This window comes from Xiphias gladius, chromosome 7 (assembly GCF_016859285.1).
Source record: "Xiphias gladius isolate SHS-SW01 ecotype Sanya breed wild chromosome 7, ASM1685928v1, whole genome shotgun sequence".
NCBI classification, from domain to species: Eukaryota; Metazoa; Chordata; class Actinopteri; order Istiophoriformes; family Xiphiidae; genus Xiphias; species Xiphias gladius.
The window spans coordinates 648,959-668,187 of NC_053406.1; the positions used below are offsets into that span (position 1 = coordinate 648,959).

The following is a 19,229-nucleotide window of genomic DNA, read 5'->3' on the forward strand; positions in this document are numbered from 1 at the left end:
AGTATATATATATATATATATATATATATATATATATATATATATATATATATATATATATATATATATATATATTATTCTTTTACAACAAAGAGAACTGGGGTGAAACAGGAGGAAAGTGCTATCAACAATGGCCAGCTGGTCTATTTCATTATACTTAATTACATTTTTGAAGCTTAAGCACACTACTCAGGCTGTGGTTAAATAATGACAAATTAGCATACGTACAGTATGTAAAACATACAAAGGAGCACGTTAATTGCTTACTGTTCAGAGGGTGTCTGTTTGACACCCTCTGGTGGCTGAAAATATAACTAGACGTACACTAATGTCCCCAAACATTCATAACAAATCCTTAACTGTGAAGCACATAACAGATGAAAAACCACGTCTCCTTTGCACTCAGGGGTTCAAGCCCACATAGCTGAAAACCGTTTGTTTTGATAGAGAATTTGGCAGAGACAAGAATCATATGGTAACTGCATGAAAATGCTAACCAACAAACATGACGGATGTCAGCCTGACAAAGGTGCTGGCCTCACAAGTTAAAGAACAACTTGTACATTTTTTCAAAGGCTGTCTCAGAGGCTTCAAGTCTGACCACAACACACACAATACCTGCTATGCTACCTGCTATGCTACACCGTTCACCACCACATTTTTAAAATGAGGACTATCTTACACTTTTCCTGAACTTTTAAAATTAGAAAGTGTCTCTGAAATACATCTGCGATAGTTTATCTTTATAAACACTGTGCTATAGTTATTCAATTCCTGCTGGTGCCTCTCCACCTGAAAATGAAAATAATGGCTATTTTGTGCATTTTTCATTTTTGAAGCAGCTTTTTCTAAAGCTGCTGCTCCGATTGGTGGCCATATGAGGTCTTTGTTTGTGAATAAGATGAAAGCTGATTTCTATTTTTTAATTAATTAGAGAGGCAGACAGGGAAACATTGGGAGAGAGAGGGGTATGACATACAACAAATGTCCCCGCCTGGACCTGGGGACATTGTGGGTATGTGGTATGTACCTTAACCATTAGGCTACACAGGTGCCCTACAAATGGTTACATACAGTAGACACTAACCAAATAGTAGAAGAGGGTGTTTGTCAGAGCACCTTGGTAAATGACATAACATACAAGAAATAGCTTTTCGCTATTATTCCACTATTATTTCTAACTTACAGCTTTTCCATCTCCATAGGGAAATGTGTCCATTGTGATGGTCAATAAATTGTTGGTAGGTATAATTTGATATACCCAAAGTACAAAGCAAAATGGAAATCCAAGTGGCAATGAAGCAAAGTATTTGAATTTGTTTTAATGAGTCCTACATGGTGTTGTCAGTTAACTTCACACAGCACACTTCAAGATTCATCTACAACTCTAACTTTATGTCCCTAAAAGGCAAATTTCTCTCGCAGCCAAGTGAAAAGCAGAACACAAACCTCCTCTTTCCACAGACAAAAATTTGGCTCTTTCTGAGTTGAATCATGAGCCTACACCTCCAACAATCAACCAGTAAAGATAGGTATTCTAATATTAATACTCTAGTCATTGGCTGAAAAAGGAACTAGAAACATAGGTTGACCAATTTGTTTACTTTTTCAACTCTTAAACAGTCCTACTACACCAACCAAAGCTGCTCCAGTATTTTGCCCTCTGGTAGCAGCTGTGTGCTGCCCAAGAAAAGGTCAGACGAGCAGCCAGAAAAATCCTTTGGTCTGTCTCTCTTCTATACCAGGGGTAGGATCCGCTGTACCTTGGGGCCCTGGGCTTTTTAGCTGTTTAATCCAGTAAATAAAGTAGGCACTGACAGTAGTCCCTGCTAACCTCCTAGGAATCAAGAGGAACTCTCAGCCAGCAGGGTTTGACATTGCCTTGTTCGCGTATACCTTAACAGGAGTAAATGTGACTTGACCCATATTTCCACGTATATATATGGCTTTAAATCATTAAAAATCTATTAGCTGCCAGCCTAAAAAGTACATCAGTAATCATTATTCACCGTTTCATAATACATAGTTTGGACTACTGTGATTTTCTTCACTCCATTGGGCAACTGATTCTTTTTCCTCTGCTTACAGTTTGATACCGGGCTTTAACTAGCAATAAAATGAGAACATGTCACAGCAATCTTTGCATCACCTAGGAGCCGATTTTACAATAGATCAATATACTTTATTGATCCTGTGAGGGAAATTGTCAAAAATTACTTGTTGATACTTTTAGCAAAAAATGGCCTGGCGTTCTGGTAAACCTCAGATCTTTTACCTCTACATCTGCTGCTGAGTTGTTCCAAAGTCTGTAAGGAACAAAGGTTAGTGAAGTTTTGTCAACAGGGCCCATAGACTCTGGGATGACTTAACAGAGGAGATCAAGTTTACTCATTTAAGTCAAAAAGTCCTGTTTACAAGCAAGCTACCTCCTCTCGTAAACCAGTGTTTTTGTAATTGTTTAAAACAATGGACTATGACATTGACTTATATCAACTTTTCAAAGGTCATTTCTCAGCTTTGAAAAGTTAATATTGGACTTTTATAATGTTGTGAATTCATATGGAGACCAGATACTAGTCTATAGATTAGAGTGAGAGAAGAAATTACCTGATGACCACGGACTCTTGTGATGACGAAAAATGTCCCTCTCATCATTTTCTGGCTTGTTACATCAGTTACACCCAGTTAATGGTGTGCCTGTTAAGCTTTTACTGAGATGTAAGCATATGTTAGTAAGACTTTCAGGCAGTCCAATAAAATCATGTTTGAAATACATCTGGAGGCACTCTGAGCTATCATTATCATTCTTGTGGTATCCCAAAGATGTCTAAAGAGAGTTAAAGAATAATACGTGTATTGGCTTATTTTTCATTATAAACTTTACAAAGACAGGATTGATTGCAGAATGTTTGCACTTGATTGTATTACATTGTAATGGTGTACTATTAACTGGTCAGAACTCAGTGTATTGTACTGTATACTGTTGTTGTACTGTTGGTGGCACATGTGCACTGGTGTCTGTAAGTCTTTTAGCACACTGCATACAGGGCATCCTGTCTAAAAAACCTATGCCAAATGGAACATTCTGTAGTGATCCACTGTGGCGAACCCTAACCAGAACAACAACAACGCTTTGCAGTGCAGCTTCTAAAGTTTTTTTTCTTAGAAATGTAGATGCTGCTGTGACATCTTAAGTAAGGATATATGAATAGGTTAATAGACCATCTTAGGTCTTTAGTAATATGTGTATGTCAAGGAATATCCCTAAAACACATGGAGCATATGTTGTTTTCTGAAGTCAGCAATAAGTACCCTTGTTTTGTTGTTGTCAGAACATCAAACCCCAAAGTGTTCCTTCCTCTCTACAAGATGACTCATCTCAGACAGATAATGACAGATACCAGTTCCACTACTATTAGCAGACTTTATGATGGTGCTGGTACTTACCTATATAGCCATGGATGAACAGAGAGGAACTCACTTCAGAAACCTATCACACAATGTTACCCAGTAATCAATAGGCCTTCTTCACAGAAGACATTTTGACATTTTACAGTAGCAAAAGCACTGGTGCACAGGTTGAATTTCAATGAGCTGCTTCAGAGTACATGCTTGAATAGAATAGAGATATCGTTAATGTTTCTAGGAAAACCTATGTCAATATGTCTGCTGTGAAAAAGAACTATAATACAGTAATTGCTAAGGAGGGCATAAAATATTAGCACTCATCCACTACTGCATAGCAATAGTGGAAACAGTTCTGAACCCATACAAAAGGAATAGAAGTCACAGGGGTCTTATAACTTGAAGAATGTACAGTGTGTCTGACTTTTCTCTAGCTTATAAAAATACAAGGCTATGACTATACAGTAGATTGCAAATGTATTAATTCCCATGGAAGTTTCACACTATTTCTACAAACTGAGACTTAATATGTCCATGACAGGGATATATAAGCATCATATTAAGCAGACATGCAGATATGTTTTGCACATTTATCCTAATTTACCATAAATGCTGCAAGCACAAAAAACTGTTAGCTTCGATTAAAAAAAACCCTCTACAACTCCAAAGCCATCTTTTATACACGTTGTATCAGGACAGAGGAAACATTAGTTTATCTTTCGAAAGCAGATAGTATCTAAAAGCAAAACACATCAAGTCACCGTCCACCCATCAAATTATGTCAGGGATATTAATGGAGTTGTGTTGAGTGTAAACATTTTAAGGTGTAAAAATTGCATAAAACAGTGGCATTATCTTTTTTCCTTCTGGGGAACTCTGATTAACCAGTATACTGACAGACTTTACAGCTGGGCTGTGAGAAGAACTATTATTTTTCTCAGGTTAAGACCCAATTACATAAATATGGAGACTGACCCTGTGGTGCTCTTGGTACTAGTGTCGCTCTGATAAAAACCATCCTGGCCCTGTGAACCACCATACCACATTTAGCCTTTCAAAGAATCAAATTAATACCCTAATTTCATATAGACTCCTTTATAAATGCATTAATTTGACTTTGGTATGGATAAAAACACATAACACAGCCAACAAACAAGGGATCAGTTATAAAGAGTAACACTGAACGTGCTCATTCTGGCTGGTTAAACAATGGCAATTCTTTCCTAATAATATTGTTATGCAGTACGACTCACACAGCTTCTCAGATATATGTTTATCACATACCAAAGTTGCATTCAGAAATGTAAAAAAATATCTTCTAAAATCAAAGTAAATGAGACGGGTGCAGTCTGGTAATGTGTCAGTTCGTCTTCTTGGTCTTGACAGATGTATGTCCAGACTTGGAAGTGGAGCTGTATGTAGAGGACAGCAGCATGGTGAGGAGCAGCAGCACAGGTACCAGCAGGTATGGAGCATATATGAAGACCAGGAGCCAGCGCTCCTGCAGAGTCTGGGGACCACGGTGGGGTTTCATAGGGAACTGATAGAAAAGGATGTGGGCTAGGATTGGGACCAGTGTGGTGGCCACATGTGTGGAATACATGATGGCAGGAGTCCTGATCCACTTACAGCCACCTGACAAGAAACACATTGTGTAATCAAAAGATGCTCCAGACTGCAGAACACATTATGTCTTTGTTAGAAAGTAGTTCCAATAACAATCCAATAATAGCAGTTAAGTCTTTTGATTATCCAGAATAAGATGGGCAATATTTCTTGAAATAATGTTGCTGTTGATGTTTTAAATGTAATTTTTCAAAGCTGAGGACACAAAATCTAATTTACCTCAATCAAATTCAATTCAATCTCAACCAGTGAAGTTGATATTTCAACTTAAATTAGAAATATAACAAAATTATAAATGCAATTATAATTAATTGCAAATGAATTGTCATTTAGTTTATGGCTACCATAAGTTGTTAAGCAAGTTCTGGAAATCAGTGTTAGAATCACAAATCACATTTGAAGGGATACACTCGAACCCTAGTATTATATTATATTACAGTATAATATTACGTACACTAATCACTCAATAAGATCAGGGGTTTGTCAATATCTTGCCCAGGGACACCTTGACATGCGGACTGAAGGAGCTGGGGATTGGACCAACAACCTTTTGGTTAGTGGATGTCCTGCTCTACCTCCTGAGCCACAGCGGCCCATTTAGGGAAACTGAAGAAACTCAAGTCTGCTACATAATGAGTGAGTGAACTATGCTGTAGTAAAATGTATAAAATGTAATAGTGTTAACTTATTGACTCTTTTCTCCAACTCAGGCTCTTTCACTGCTGATGCAGCCTAAATGCGCACTGTCACACATTAATATTTGTAACTCCACTGGATTAATATGGAGGCTCTACTCTTTATTCAGCCATTGTCATGGTGAATCGCAGTATCGGACCTTCGTTGATAATGGCTTTTTTTCTTTTAACTGAGAGTGAACATACTTAGAGTTAACTGATCTAAGTCTGATCACCTGATCTGAAACCAAAAACTCTGAGTTTCCCATCTCAGCCTTGGTCAAGTTCAGAGTTAAGTTCTGAGTTTGTTAAACCCGCTTTCTGAGATACCCCCTGGTTTAAAACAGAAAAAGTCGGCAGTGACTGCAGTTAATGCTTTTTTTTTTTACGTTTAACCAAATCCACAATCCTTCCCTGATCTTAACCAAAGTTAAGTACTCTTCATAAATGTAGTACTTTATTCATCAAAAAATACATTACCCTGAACAAAATCCAGCCAGCAACTGCATTTGTTAGTGCGTAACTGGGAAGAAGACCATTATAAAAGAGATATCTGTAAAACTGTTGACAGAACAACTCGAAATGCAAACAAGGTCCGTTATTACTCTTTCTATTATGGGCTTTTAAACCATGGATGTTTAATATTTTTTTAAACTTTCTTTTTTGTTTTGCTTTATTGAGCGATTGTCATGTCCAGCTCAACTTCCTGGGTCATTTTTTTCTTATCTCATAGTACTTATAGTACACTTCAAGCCCTCATGTGTTTCCCACCATTTTTATTGTCACAATGCTGAATGCTGCATTACAATTCCAGTGACAATCAGCATCTTACTGCCATGCTAGAACGGATGAATAAAAACGGATCACTATCACATTATAACGTGAAAAATTTATTGTTATAACAAGATGTTTTTCACATCATAACAATGTTTTTCACGTTATAACAAGATATCTTCATGTTTTTATGAAATAAAAACTTATCACGTTTTAATAAGAAACTTTTCTTGTTACAACAATATACTATTTATCTTAATAAAATGTGAAACATTTCACTTTATAATGGAATTACTTAAACTTAAAGTTGTACTTCATGGTTGTGTTGAGACATGAGGAGACTCTGCTGTTATTGAGCATGGTGGGTGATATTGTGATAAGTACGCATACACTAAGAAGGAAGAATCAGTCCAACCCTCTGGAATCAGCGACATTTTTCATTGATCAGTTGGAGGGGCACAGCTCCATGGATACAAGCTACCCCATCTGAGCTGCATCCAAGCTGGGTATATTAGGCCTAATATATGTATATGCACCACATCAGGCGATTTCTCTGTCTTTGCTCAACACCGTGGGGGTTCTAGAAAATTTAACAAACGCCTCACTGTATTTTTGGTCATAACATAACTGGCTTGGATGCAACTGAGATGGTGTAGCGTGTCTCCATTGAGCCGTCCGTGCCCCTCCAGCTGATCAATGAGAAATTATGCTACCTCCAGAAGGTCAGACTCATCCTTCCTTCTGTACAGCCCAGGGTCAGACTGGGAAGGCCGTTAAAGAGACTGACAGGGCCGGTAATAACTTTATGGATTTTTTTGACGGTCCTCCAGCCCACCAATGCGGCACCAATGGCCAGTTCGACTCTGGTACAGCCCCCATACATTTTAAAATCCTTCTTATTATACTCACTTACCACAGTATCACCCACCATGCTCAATAACAGAATAACAGCAGAATTTGGCCATGTCACAACCCAAGCATGAACAGGAACTTAATCAAATCATGTGAATAATCCATGTTCCTCAATTCATCCGTTCTCCACACACCATTTCCTCAGTCAAACAAGAGTTTCACATTATAACAATATAGGCTTAGTTATCACGTTATTACATGACAGATTTTAAGTTATAACAATAAATTATCATGTTATAATAAGATAAACAGTATACTATTAAAACAAGAAAAGTTTATTGTTATGATATAAGTTTGTATGTCATAATAACTTTTAAAAAAAAATCTTGCAATAACAATAAACATTTCACATTATAACATCATACTGATTCGTTTTTCTTTTTCTGGCGTAGCAGCCATCACCAGCAAAAGGCTGAGCAACATTTACTCTACAAGTAAATCAATAAATAGCACAAAAAAGTAAAAATTGAAAAAAAATATGAAGGACATAAAAAACACACCTACACATACATAAATAAAATCTTATCAAACAAATACCTAACCAGGGGGTTAAAATATATCAAATTGGGTGATTACTTGAGGGGCAATGAAATTTAACATTATTTTTTAAGGAACAGGGTGGTATCTTAAGCAAATCTAGAGGCTAAGATTTGTTACAATATTTACAAGAGTTTATAATCTGAATTCAGTAATGTGAATGGCCTCAAGTTATCCGATATTCTTTGTTTTTACCGGATTTGGGTATCAGAGTTACATAGTATGCATCAATTCTAGTCTCTCAACATATTCCATTGTTGCATTAAATAATTGTCTGAGATAAGACCAAAAAAAAAAAAAAACTTAAAACAATTGACAGTTAAGTCATCAGAGCCAGGAGCTTTACCTGGGACCAGAGTCAAAATCTTGAATTTTAGAGTCTGAATTACAAAAATCTTTAAATGACTGTTCAACACAAAGAATATAAGTTTTCAGTTTTTCAAAAAACTGGATTTAATCAGTGGAAAAAATGATGAAAATTAAGACTTGCCACACCAGTATCACATACAGTGGTGATACCCTTCCACTTAAAAAAGAAAAAACTCAATTTTCTCTGAAATAAGTTGAAACTTACAAAAGTAACTGCCATCCACTATTCTCTATTCCAAATTTGAGGGAACAGACACACAGCTTTTGATTTTCGGGTTTAAGATATTATTTTAAATAATACAACAAATGAAAATGGTATGGATGGAAATATTGGGACTTTTAACCTAATATTTTGTAGCACACAGAGGCAATCACTGCAATCAAGCACTTTTTGTAGCTCTTAATGAGACTTATACTTCTCAGCTGGTTGTTTTGCAGAACTGTTCTTGAGAAACTGCACCAGTTCTCTCACACTTGGTGGGGACCTTCTCCCAGCTGTGAGTTTCAGCTCTTTCCATAGATGTTCAATTGGATTAAGATCGGGTCTCATAGCGGGCCAGTTCAGAGTGGTCTAATGTTTTCTTCTCATCCATTCTTGGCTCCTTTTAGATGTATGTTTTGGGTCATTATCCTGTTGGAGGAGCCATGGCCTGTGACTGAGACAAAGCTCTCTGATGCTGGGCAGTAGCTTTCACTCCAGATTACCTTGGTAATCTTCTGATTTCATTGTGCCCTGCTCAGTTTCAAGGTACCCTGTTCCTGACACAGCAAAATAACCCCATAACATAACTGGGCCTCCTCCATTTTTCACATTGGGGATGGTGTTCTTTTCTTTGAAAGCTTAATTTTTCTCCATTTTTCATTTTTCTTGTGTGAACATAGAGCTGATGTGACTTCCCACAAAGCTTTAATTTTGTTTCATTTGTCCAAAAGACGTTCTCCCACAAGCATTGTGGCTTGTCAAAATGCATTTTGGCAAACTACTGTCAGTTTTTTTTTAATGTTTCGCTTTCAAAATTGGGGTATTCCTGGGTGTTCTTCCATGGAGCCCACTTTCACTCAGACTGCAACTGGACACTGTTTTACCTTGATCTTGGAGGTCAGCTTATATCTGTTTTGAAGTTTTCCTTGGTTCTTTTTCCACCATTCAAACTATCCTTTTATTCAGTCTGGGGTCATATTTTCCTCTTGTGGTCACGTCCATGGACGTTTAACTTCTTAATAATATTAGATGATGGTCTTATAGCCTTTACTTTTGACCATGATTGGCAAATATTTTCTTTTTTATCTCCTCAGACAACTCTTCTCTTCTTTTCTTTCTCTTGTCTATGTTCTGTGTGATGCACACAACAATACCAGCAGAATGAGTTTTTCTCTCAATTCAATCAATCATTCAGTAGGCTGAATAACTGATTATAAGACTGAAGACAACAGTGATTAATATCACAGCTTTGTGCTAAACCATCGCATATATTCCCTTATTCTATTCTGTATGTGCCATGCAAAAGGCTTCTTCCTTCTGAAGAAGCCTTTTGGATGAGAGGTGAAAGGTCTTCAAGGACTTCAAGCAAGTCCAGTTGCATTCGCAAAGCACTTACAAAATACCATGACCTGGAAGACTAAGAATCTTCACAGACATGTCCCTTATCCTATGTTTGAGAAACTCCCATTAATCCCAGATAGAAGAAAACTGGCCATCCTTACTTACAATTCTATTCCCTAACCTTGTAACAATATTCTTCATTGATTAATAATAGGTCACCCTTAAATTTCGAGTAACTTTCATTTAACTTGATGATAAATGGTTTCACCTCCACTCTGACTAAGCAATGACCAGTCTGGGGGGCATGTGAGACAGAAGAATCTATTTTTGATCGGCATTAGGTTTAAACTAAGAGAACTGTTTAGCAGGCGGATTTGTCTGCAAATATCAATCAACTGGTTTTTACTTGTGAAGTCTGAATTAAAGGTTAGCAATGGTAGTTTTCATGCTTGGATAACCATCTATCCAGCCACTCATCTGGTGACAAACTGAAATCTCCGCCAACACATAACCAGAGGGCTAGGGTGATCTCAGGTCAGCAATTACATTGTTACGTTTTCTCTTTCGTGAGCTTATACTACCCTTATCCCTGCTCCTCATACTTTTAACTCTGAGTTTGAACTACACAAGTAGAGGGAAAGCTAAAATAAAATCATTAAAAGCAAAAGATAAGGATAAGAGTTGAGAAAAGATAAATATGTGGCAAAATAACTTTTTTGAAAAACTTTGGAACTACATATACAGGTATGCACTATTTGTTAAATTCATACCCTGAAGAAGGCCCTGTTCTCATGTTTGTTTGTTTTTTTACAGTTCTTGTTCAGCATGTCTTTGTTTTTAATTACTGTTAATTTTTCGGGGGCCTTAAAATAGTGTAAAACGAAAACCTTTATTTTTCTTTGCAAAGGAGCACAAAACAGATTTTTTTTTTCAAGATCACCATTCAACCAAGCAAATTACCAACTTCCTGAAATCACAATGATGTAATGAAATTTGGTTAGCACATGGTATAGAACACTTCGCTGGTGAAGGTATTTTTAAAAACAGATTTGATGGGAATATCTTAGCAACAGATATAGATCATCTAGGTCATTTTGGTCTGTTGGTTATAACTCTAAACCAAGCTACATTCATAATTATAAATATATATGGATATCCATATCCCTTCAAAATTATATCGTATTTAACACTGGAAATCAAAATTTTACATTGGTTAAATAAATATCCCAATGCCTTTACTAGCTTAGGAGGAGACTTTAGCATAACTATGGAATAGTAATAATACAAATAATACAATTGATAAATTGCATTGTCCATCCTCTGCAGATTCAGGCTTAAAGGCTCTCATTGATGAATTCAGTCTAAATGATATTTGGAGGAACAATTTCCTAATTTCCAACAATACACCTGGTGTAACAGGGATTGCTCACCCCATTTACTGATCATAGAGCAATCCATATATTGATATCTTTTCCAGCACATTCTGCTTTTGGTGTCAAAAAGGCAACTTTATGGAAACAATTCACTTCATCAGCTTTCTCAAGCATAAGAGGCAACCTCTGATCTATATGGCATTAATTGGGAGTTGTGTACATCTGAAGTATGTAAATTTTGTAGAAAAATTTAGCAGTGATTTGTATAAAATCAAGAGAGCTGATGAAGAGAAGGAAACAGTTCTCAAGCTGTCATCTCTCTCTCGACAGGATAATTACACTGATGCTGAAAAAGGCAAATATGTCAGAATTCAAAATAAATTTGATGATATAGACACAAGACAGAAGGTGCATTTATTAGGTCTAGAAGCAAGTGGGTTAAGAAGTAGAAAAAAACTTTTCTAATCTAAATTTCTTTAGATTAGAAAAAAGTTGCTCCAAGAACTCTAGCACTGATAAATTAAGAATCCAAGATAAGATAGTTGAAGATCCTTCAACTAACTATTAATCTTGTTGAAGATTGAGGTTGAAGATCCTTCATCTAACTATTAACCCTGAGGTTTTACAGGCGATCAAAAAAACAATAAATCTCTATGGAGCAACAGTATCACATCGAAATTTTAGGATATTGCAGATCTATTATCCCCTTTTTGACAGAGTTATATAAAGAAGGTATAGAAAAAGAATCTGCACAATAGGGTATCATTACTTTAATCCCAAAGGCAAATAAAGACCCGCTCTCCATACAATTGGCGCCCAATAACACTTCTTAGTAATGATTATAAAATACTAGCCTTATTTTTGCCAAAAGAGTTAAAGATTTCCTTAATTCAATCACAGATGAGACACAGAATGGATTTATGAAAAATCATCATAAATTAAATAATGTCAGACTTGTATTGGATTTGTTGGATTAGAGTGATCTTATTGACAGTGTTAGTTTTATTATGTTTCTTGATCTAAATGGTTGAACCTAATTTTATCCTGAAGGCATTGAAGGACCCTTCTTCTGCAGAACAGTTAGAATGTTACGCAATAACGGCAACAGTTCAATATGGAACTTCCCCATGTTTTAACCTATCACGTGTTATAAGACAACAATGCCTGATTTCCCCTTACCGTTTTCTTATTCTTTCCCAACTTCTATCTTCTTACCTGTCCTTTAGTACTTTGCAGGGGTTTGCGGTTGCGGATAGACATATCATCATCAGTAAATTTTATTTCTAAAAGATGTCTCTCAGATCCCACTGGCTCTGGACTTCGTTGAATATTTTTCATTTTTTTAAGGAATGTGAAATAATGGCTATTAAAGATTGCAAAATCCATCTATATCCCCATTAAAAATCCAATAACATGTTTAAAAATTGTCATGACCAAAGATGACTGCAATAAAACATATCCTTATTGTTGATAAATATGAAAAGAAGCTCAATTCATGGCAGCAGAGATTTATCCCTATCCCTTCCTTATTAGACAAAATTCTATTTAGAAAAGTATTCTCTCCTTTGTTTTTTTTCTAAAACAGGTGTCCTAAAGTTCCGCTATGGTATACCCTCTGGTGTTGTTATGTTGTTGAGAGATACAAGCCTTAATTTTCCTGTTGCCTCCTACGCACCGTTCTTGGTCTTGCACGCACACAGAAAAATTCTGGTCCGAGATTCTTTGTTCAAGTGTACTTTTTTAAAATTTTATTTCTCTTTTACAGATGTTTTCTTTTGTGTCTTCGAGTACCAGAAAGAAGATGAAAGTAAATTCTGTATGATCAATCTTATTTTACTGGGTAAGTTTTATATACATAGATGTAAATTCAGTAAGTCTAGGCCCAAAAAAATAATGGCTCTGAAGACTGTACTTGTTTATATCTTTTTTTTTTTTTTGATAGACCATACTCCTTATTTGACAAGGAGTGTTAGTGTCACTGAAGTAAAAATGTTTACGATAAGGCCACTTTATGACCTGCCACATTTTAAAGAAATTTGACAGCTATTGTAAAAATGCTGTACAAGACATGAGACAAGTATGACAGCAGCTAGGTCTGGGACAGTGAGGAAATGGCTGGCACAGATTACATTGGAAGCCTAGGTAGCTTGGACCAGGCCGATTACATCAATAAATTGTCCGATTATCAGAACTGATCAGATCCCTACCCTATTCCATCCATCTGCAGCCCACAAAACTACAGGACACGCCCACTACACGTAACACCTACTACAAGACAGGCCCACTTGATAGCTACCATTGGTTGGTTTGAACGCCAATTTCAAACGTGTTAACCAAATCTCTATTTAGTAGGCATTATCTGACATGTCTTCAGAAGGCTTGCTTAATATGTTATCAGCATGTATGTTGATGTATAATTCTGTCATTATGACAATGTCGTAGGCTAATTCGGCCCTTTCCTGTATGGCAACTGAATTTGTGTAAGTCTTCTGTTTGGTGGTTTGTTTGTAATTTGAGCAACCAATTTTGGTAACAGTGGGCAGTTAGCAACATACATTAATTGCCGATAACATGTTCAGGCAATGTTTATTCAGTTATGTTGCCTGTCAATATAGGCCAAAAACTTTATCATTAGCCTTCCACTGTAATGACTTGGTTAAGGCAGCACCAGTCTCTAGATAACTGAAGAAACTTTCTGTTAAAAGTCTACAATATGTGTTTAATTATTTATGTATTATTTGATAAACAATGAGGAAATCCCAAGGAAAGCAAATGGCAATGAGCTATACCTGCATTGTGTTATTTCAAATTTAAGGGAAAAAACAGTGTTAAACGATCTTAATCTATCAGTTAATTGGCAGTAAAAAAAAACAGCGTAGAATCACTGGTCTAGAATGTCAAAAAGTGGATTGTATAGTCACTGTTGTAAGCACAGTAAAACAGATTAATTCAGGTTCTACCAGATGATCAGCCACTATTATTTAGCTTCAAGTTCCACATAGGCTGGTAGGGCAAAACATGATGACAAGTCCTGATTGTTTGGTCCTAGTTTCCATTTTTTACATTCTTGTACAACAAATTCGTCCAGGTATTATGCATAGTTCTTAAGTCCCTTCTATTGATCCACAGCCATCACAGTTGATAAAGTTTGAAATGATGTACTGTAACACCTAACCATTTCAGCTGCAAAGCTATTTATGTGTCACACAAACATCTAGCAAAACATGCTCAAAATCAAGGGATAAATAAATGTAACAAAACCAGCTTCAGTGATCAGTACGTAATTTAATCATAACTGATGAAAGATGTACATAAAAAACAAAGATAGCCACATAACAATGACAACACAGAAAGAGTGTGGATGAGTGAAGAGAATGAAGAGTGGGGGTCATGCACTCAGACTGTGGTGCCCCCAGCCTACAGAAAGCGGTCCCAGCTACAGTACTTGGGGAAGTCTTCCTCAGAGTACAAACCCTACAGGATTCCTTGTCGCCCACTTCCTCAGTAGCCTGCACCACAGTCTTTATACTGTAGTCTGGTTTTTGACCATTTCATATCTGTACAAGTCTTGAAGGCCACGGAGGGGCTGGGATCAGACAAGGAACTGGAAGCTTTAATGCAACAAGCTACAGGAGCCAGAAACTGCTGAGGTATTGTCAGCCGATGGAGTGGTAGATGGTGTAGTCAAGCTCAGGCTAGTGGATGGACTATGAACTGAAGATGTCATGGTGTGCTCTGACCAGACTCCACTCACACTTCTGCGCATGGATAATAAATACATTTGTGCGGATTATGGTTTGGTGGCAAAAGCAACAGTGATTGTGGTTGCTTTTCACACATCCTAGGTGGCATTTATAAATTTTATACCCTGCAACAAACAGACAAATCTAAATTACAAACCACTCATAATTTCTGTTTTTCTTTTGAGTGTTCATGACAATGATCTACAAATTAGTTTATAAATACAAATCTTACCATCACTTTAAGTTAATAAGTTGTAAATAGAGATGGTGTGTGACAAAATATAATATTTACTTTGACTGTGACAATTACCTTCATGTTTAACAGCAGATTTCTCATGGGTCTGCTTATGTGCCACCAGAGCAGGGTACTCTCCCACCTTGCTGCAAAATTGGCATTGGTATTTGTCTGGTCCTATGCAAAAAGGTCCAGGCGGATCACCTTCCAAGCAAACGGTAACATGAAGCTGGAAGTAAACAAATAAAACATTTAAACATCAGTATTTACACATGATTAAATTAATATTTCATTAAACAGACATTTTAGTCATGTAAGAAGAAGAAAACTACCTACGTGATTTGGTTAAGTCTGCACTGACAAATTAACTTATAACCTTAACTAAATCTAAAACCTAAGTTCAACCTAAGGGCAACTTTTACTTATCAAAACCTATTACTACTACTACTATTTTCCAAAGTACAGCTAAATATCAATTTTTCTTAACACATACTAACAGGTCACAATGTGACAAGTAAAGCTGGATGCTAACCAACATTAGTTTGTGTGTCATGTACCTAACCTAAACAAAAATATACCCTGCTTTAAGTTGTGCTGAATCTCAGTTACTGTACATTTACCTTTCTAGCATTAAATGGCGAATGCCATTTCCCTAGCTTCTTCTTGAACAATAAACAGTTGGCATTAGAAATACAGCCAGCAAACAAATATCTACATGAATTTTCCTGCTTTAAATGGGTTTAGTTTTAAATTAGTTTACATGCACAGCATTAGCTAGCCTAGCAATAACAACATCTTGAAGCACGCAGATTTCAATACTAAGTTAAAGAAACTGTGGATAACACAGATCAGTTATCAACTTTGGTAACAATATGTGTTACCTTTGCATGAAAAGAGTTTTATACATAAAAAATAATCATCGTATTTAAAAATATACACAGCTAACTCGACAAGTCTTACCTCTCCACTATCCGCCATTTTCACCACAACAACAAACTCTCGTACTTCCTTAGTGGTCCTTTGGTGTTCTTTAGAAAAGTACCAGACACACCTCCTGTTTCAAGTTACGCCCCCTACACGTTCCGCCCTTGCGTTGCTATCGAGCGACCTGCTGCCGTCTGCAACCGCTGCCGAGCCAATTGAGGGTCTGAAGGGAGAGAATGCATCTACTGCCGCCAAAAGCACAAGTCCGAACCATTGCAGCAAAATTGAAAAATACAAAGTTCGAGGGTTAGCATAAAATCCTGTGAATGACGGGTCTCGATCAGTATATATTTGAAGTTCAGTTTCACAGATTCCTTCTCAAGGACAGGTGCTGGGGGAGGTGGACCACCCACTTCTGATTGGAGGGCGTTAGCATTTAATCTAAGTTTCATGATGTAAAGAAGTCCCAAACGGTTGACTCTGTTAGCATTGGCCTTTGCAAGGTTCAGGATGATTTAATACAGTAGATGGTGTGCTGAGCCATTTTAAACATCGAACGTCAACACCAACACCAGCATTAATGTCTTTCATCACAGCAGAGTCATACATCATTTATGTAACAGCTCAAAAACCCTGTTTAAGTGTGCAGTACCGGGTTAATAAAAACTCAGGTAATATTTGGCCTTTTTCCATCATTCTGTGAGCCACTGTGATCTGATTTTATGCTGCAAACAGCAGGGTACCGTGAAAGTTACCTTGCTAGGAAGTTGGAAGTGTGCAGCCTGTCGCCCACAGCTCTTCATTTAACAGCTCACTGTGGCTGCTCTATCTTGTTCCATTACTCTGCAATATTTCACACTGACCCACTGTCCAAAAATGCCCCAAATGACCGTTTGCTTGTTTTGTAGAGGCATTTTTGTTGAACGACAGGGGTAAGTGTTAAGTTCACTGACAAACACATTACATTTATATTTGCTACTTCATAACAAAAGTCAACTCCTCTTTTGCCAGTTAAATGCTTTTAAATGTGAAGTTGCAGCAGTTGGAAATGTTGGGTTTGTATTAGCAGTTATTAGCAGCTTGACCCCCCCCCCCCACCGGGAATGTTGTCACATACATTCAGTTTGTACTTTCATCAGTGGGCCATAGGCTCACTCACCCTTGTGTTACCTCATTTGGTGATAGACAGTGATTCAACAGACATTTAAATGAAAATCTTTGGGATTGCCACTTTAAGATACATGTTTTGGGAGCACATTTCAACTAAAAAGTATCTGGAAAAAAAAGCTTCATACTGTAGCTTTAAATACTCTATCCTCCACAGCTGTACTGGTTTTCTTTTGTTAATATAGCAAAAATCCAGGGGAGGTCAGGTTCAACAATTGGTCATATAAAATTACAAAATCTAATTAATTCATGTTTACATGCAAGTCTTAATGTGTCCCAATAGGCAGTGTTAAACAGACATCTTATAAGCACAGTCAGGCACGACGACATCCTCCAAAGACAGCAAACGCGACAGATGTTACATAACCAACCACCGTTTGTATTAACTGACCTTTTAGGAAAGCATAAGCTGCAATGGGAAAGAAAGGCGTTTGAAACAAAGCCTCGCAGAAAATAAAGGACTTGAACCATTCTGGAGGATCCAGCACCATGGGGTCTTTGAACTCTTCTGCATACCAATGTAGGAGATCTTTCAGCTGAAAGACAGAAAAATCCACATTGTGAGTTGTTTTTACAGCCACGAAACGGGTATTTGTTTCTTCTGCAAGCGGCATATTTAGTTAGAAGCCACTTCAACTATATGTCAACCGCTACTGGCACTTAGCCTACTTACCGGCTGGGGATACACACGTCCGGGCAGCAGGGCTTGTAAGTCAATCAACAATGTGACGGGGATGTGAGAGGCAAAATAGAAAAAAAAGATCATTTCTAAAACACGGAGGGCCATGATCTCGAAGTTACCCGGTGCAAATGACAGATCGTAAACTGAGACCAAGTTCTCAGCAGGAGCATGTCGTCAGAACGCGTGTTCCCAGGATGGATCCCATTGGCTCGCAGAAGGAAGATGGGCGCGCCTGGACGCGCCAGTCGTTCCACACCGAAGACTCCATTGGGTGAGTCCCGCTCCCCTTTAGGCTGAATCCAAATGTGCGCCCTCCGGACTTTTGCCATGCGTACACAGTGACGTCCTCACCGTGATACGCCAGGTCCGCGAGACACCGCGTGTGTTTCCATGGAGATGAGCTGCGATTTGTGGACCTTGTCATTCATTTCGTAGTGTTTTTTTCTGAACAGCTGTGAACGATACCGATGTCGGCAATTTGCGCATATGTGCAGGTGTGCTGCTCAAGTAGCAGCCGTAACAGACACGGTCGGAATGTGCAGTGAAATGCTCCTTTTTTATGAGCTGACAGACGCAATGTCGTATCCGCATTAAACCCCTCAACTGGGGATCCTCACACCACAGATGGGACAGAAACCAACCTTCGTCCGTTCGCTTCTGCAGATGATGAGACATCTAAATGATTCGGCCCGTTCGCGTGCTGTATGAAGCCTCACTACATCAATAAAGTGATACAACAAAAGTTAAAACAGCAAACCTAGGCTATCTTTATTTATTTATTGTAACGTCACGTCCACATACCAATGGATTATGGGTGCATTTCCGGCACCCTGTGCGGAGTCTCTGGGAGACTGCACAAGTGCCACTTGAGGCCCCTCGTGGACTTGATGAATTGTAGATCTAGACAGCCACAACACCGACGGGCTTCCCGGGAAACGCGCCCGTTAAGTCCGCGACTCCGGCGAGAGCGGCGAAGTCCGGATATTTGAACGTAGCCGCGGATTCCGCCTTTTTCGATCGTTGTTAGATCCCTGCCTGACACGGAAATCGTTCCGGTCCTCACCTCGACCACCGCCCCGAAGCTCCCACTTCTGCTGCGAGGAGGGATCTGCGAGGAGCCGCGAGCGAGGACACAGGACCACCCGCTTACCGGACAGGCGCAGCCCTTCACTAGGAATCTGCAATTGGACGCTGCAGCTGATCGGACTGATCGGAAACTAACATCACGTTAATGCAGTTTAATACCGAAGTGGACAATTTCCCAG

At 38.0% G+C, this 19,229-nt stretch overlaps 1 protein-coding gene across 6 annotated transcripts; it reads right to left on the reverse strand.

The window, feature by feature from the left end:
• Nucleotides 1–1,378: 1,378 nt before the first annotated feature.
• Nucleotides 1,379–19,139, reverse strand: tmem97 (transmembrane protein 97). Of its 6 annotated transcripts, none has more exons than XM_040130674.1 (5): nt 18,766–19,119; nt 17,674–17,818; nt 16,152–16,338; nt 15,267–15,420; nt 1,379–5,040 (listed from the first exon to the last, which is right to left on the reverse strand). In XM_040130674.1, the coding sequence occupies exons 3-5, from the start codon at nt 16,167–16,169 to the stop codon at nt 4,766–4,768; spliced, it is 447 nt and encodes a 148-aa protein (XP_039986608.1). In that variant the 5' UTR covers nt 16,170–16,338; nt 17,674–17,818; nt 18,766–19,119; the 3' UTR covers nt 1,379–4,765. The 6 variants fall into 6 exon arrangements, 4 of the variants coding, with proteins under 4 accessions (XP_039986608.1, XP_039986607.1, XP_039986609.1 ...); XM_040130673.1 differs by having other exon boundaries at nt 16,152–16,360; XM_040130675.1 differs by lacking the exons at nt 17,674–17,818; nt 18,766–19,119 and adding an exon at nt 18,606–18,729.
• Between the last annotated feature and the right edge of the window lie 90 nt (nt 19,140–19,229).

Coding starts and splice junctions, on each gene's coding strand:
- tmem97 (XM_040130672.1), bottom strand. CDS start 18,069: ATGGCCCTCCGTGTTTTAGAAATGATCTTTTTTTTCTATTTTGCCTCT. Junction 17,819..17,955: donor GACGTGTGTATCCCCAGCCG/GTAAGTAGGCTA, acceptor TCTGTCTTTCAG/CTGAAAGATCTCCTACATTG. Junction 5,041..17,673: donor AGCTTATGCTTTCCTAAAAG/GTCAGTTAATAC, acceptor GTTTCTTGTCAG/GTGGCTGTAAGTGGATCAGG.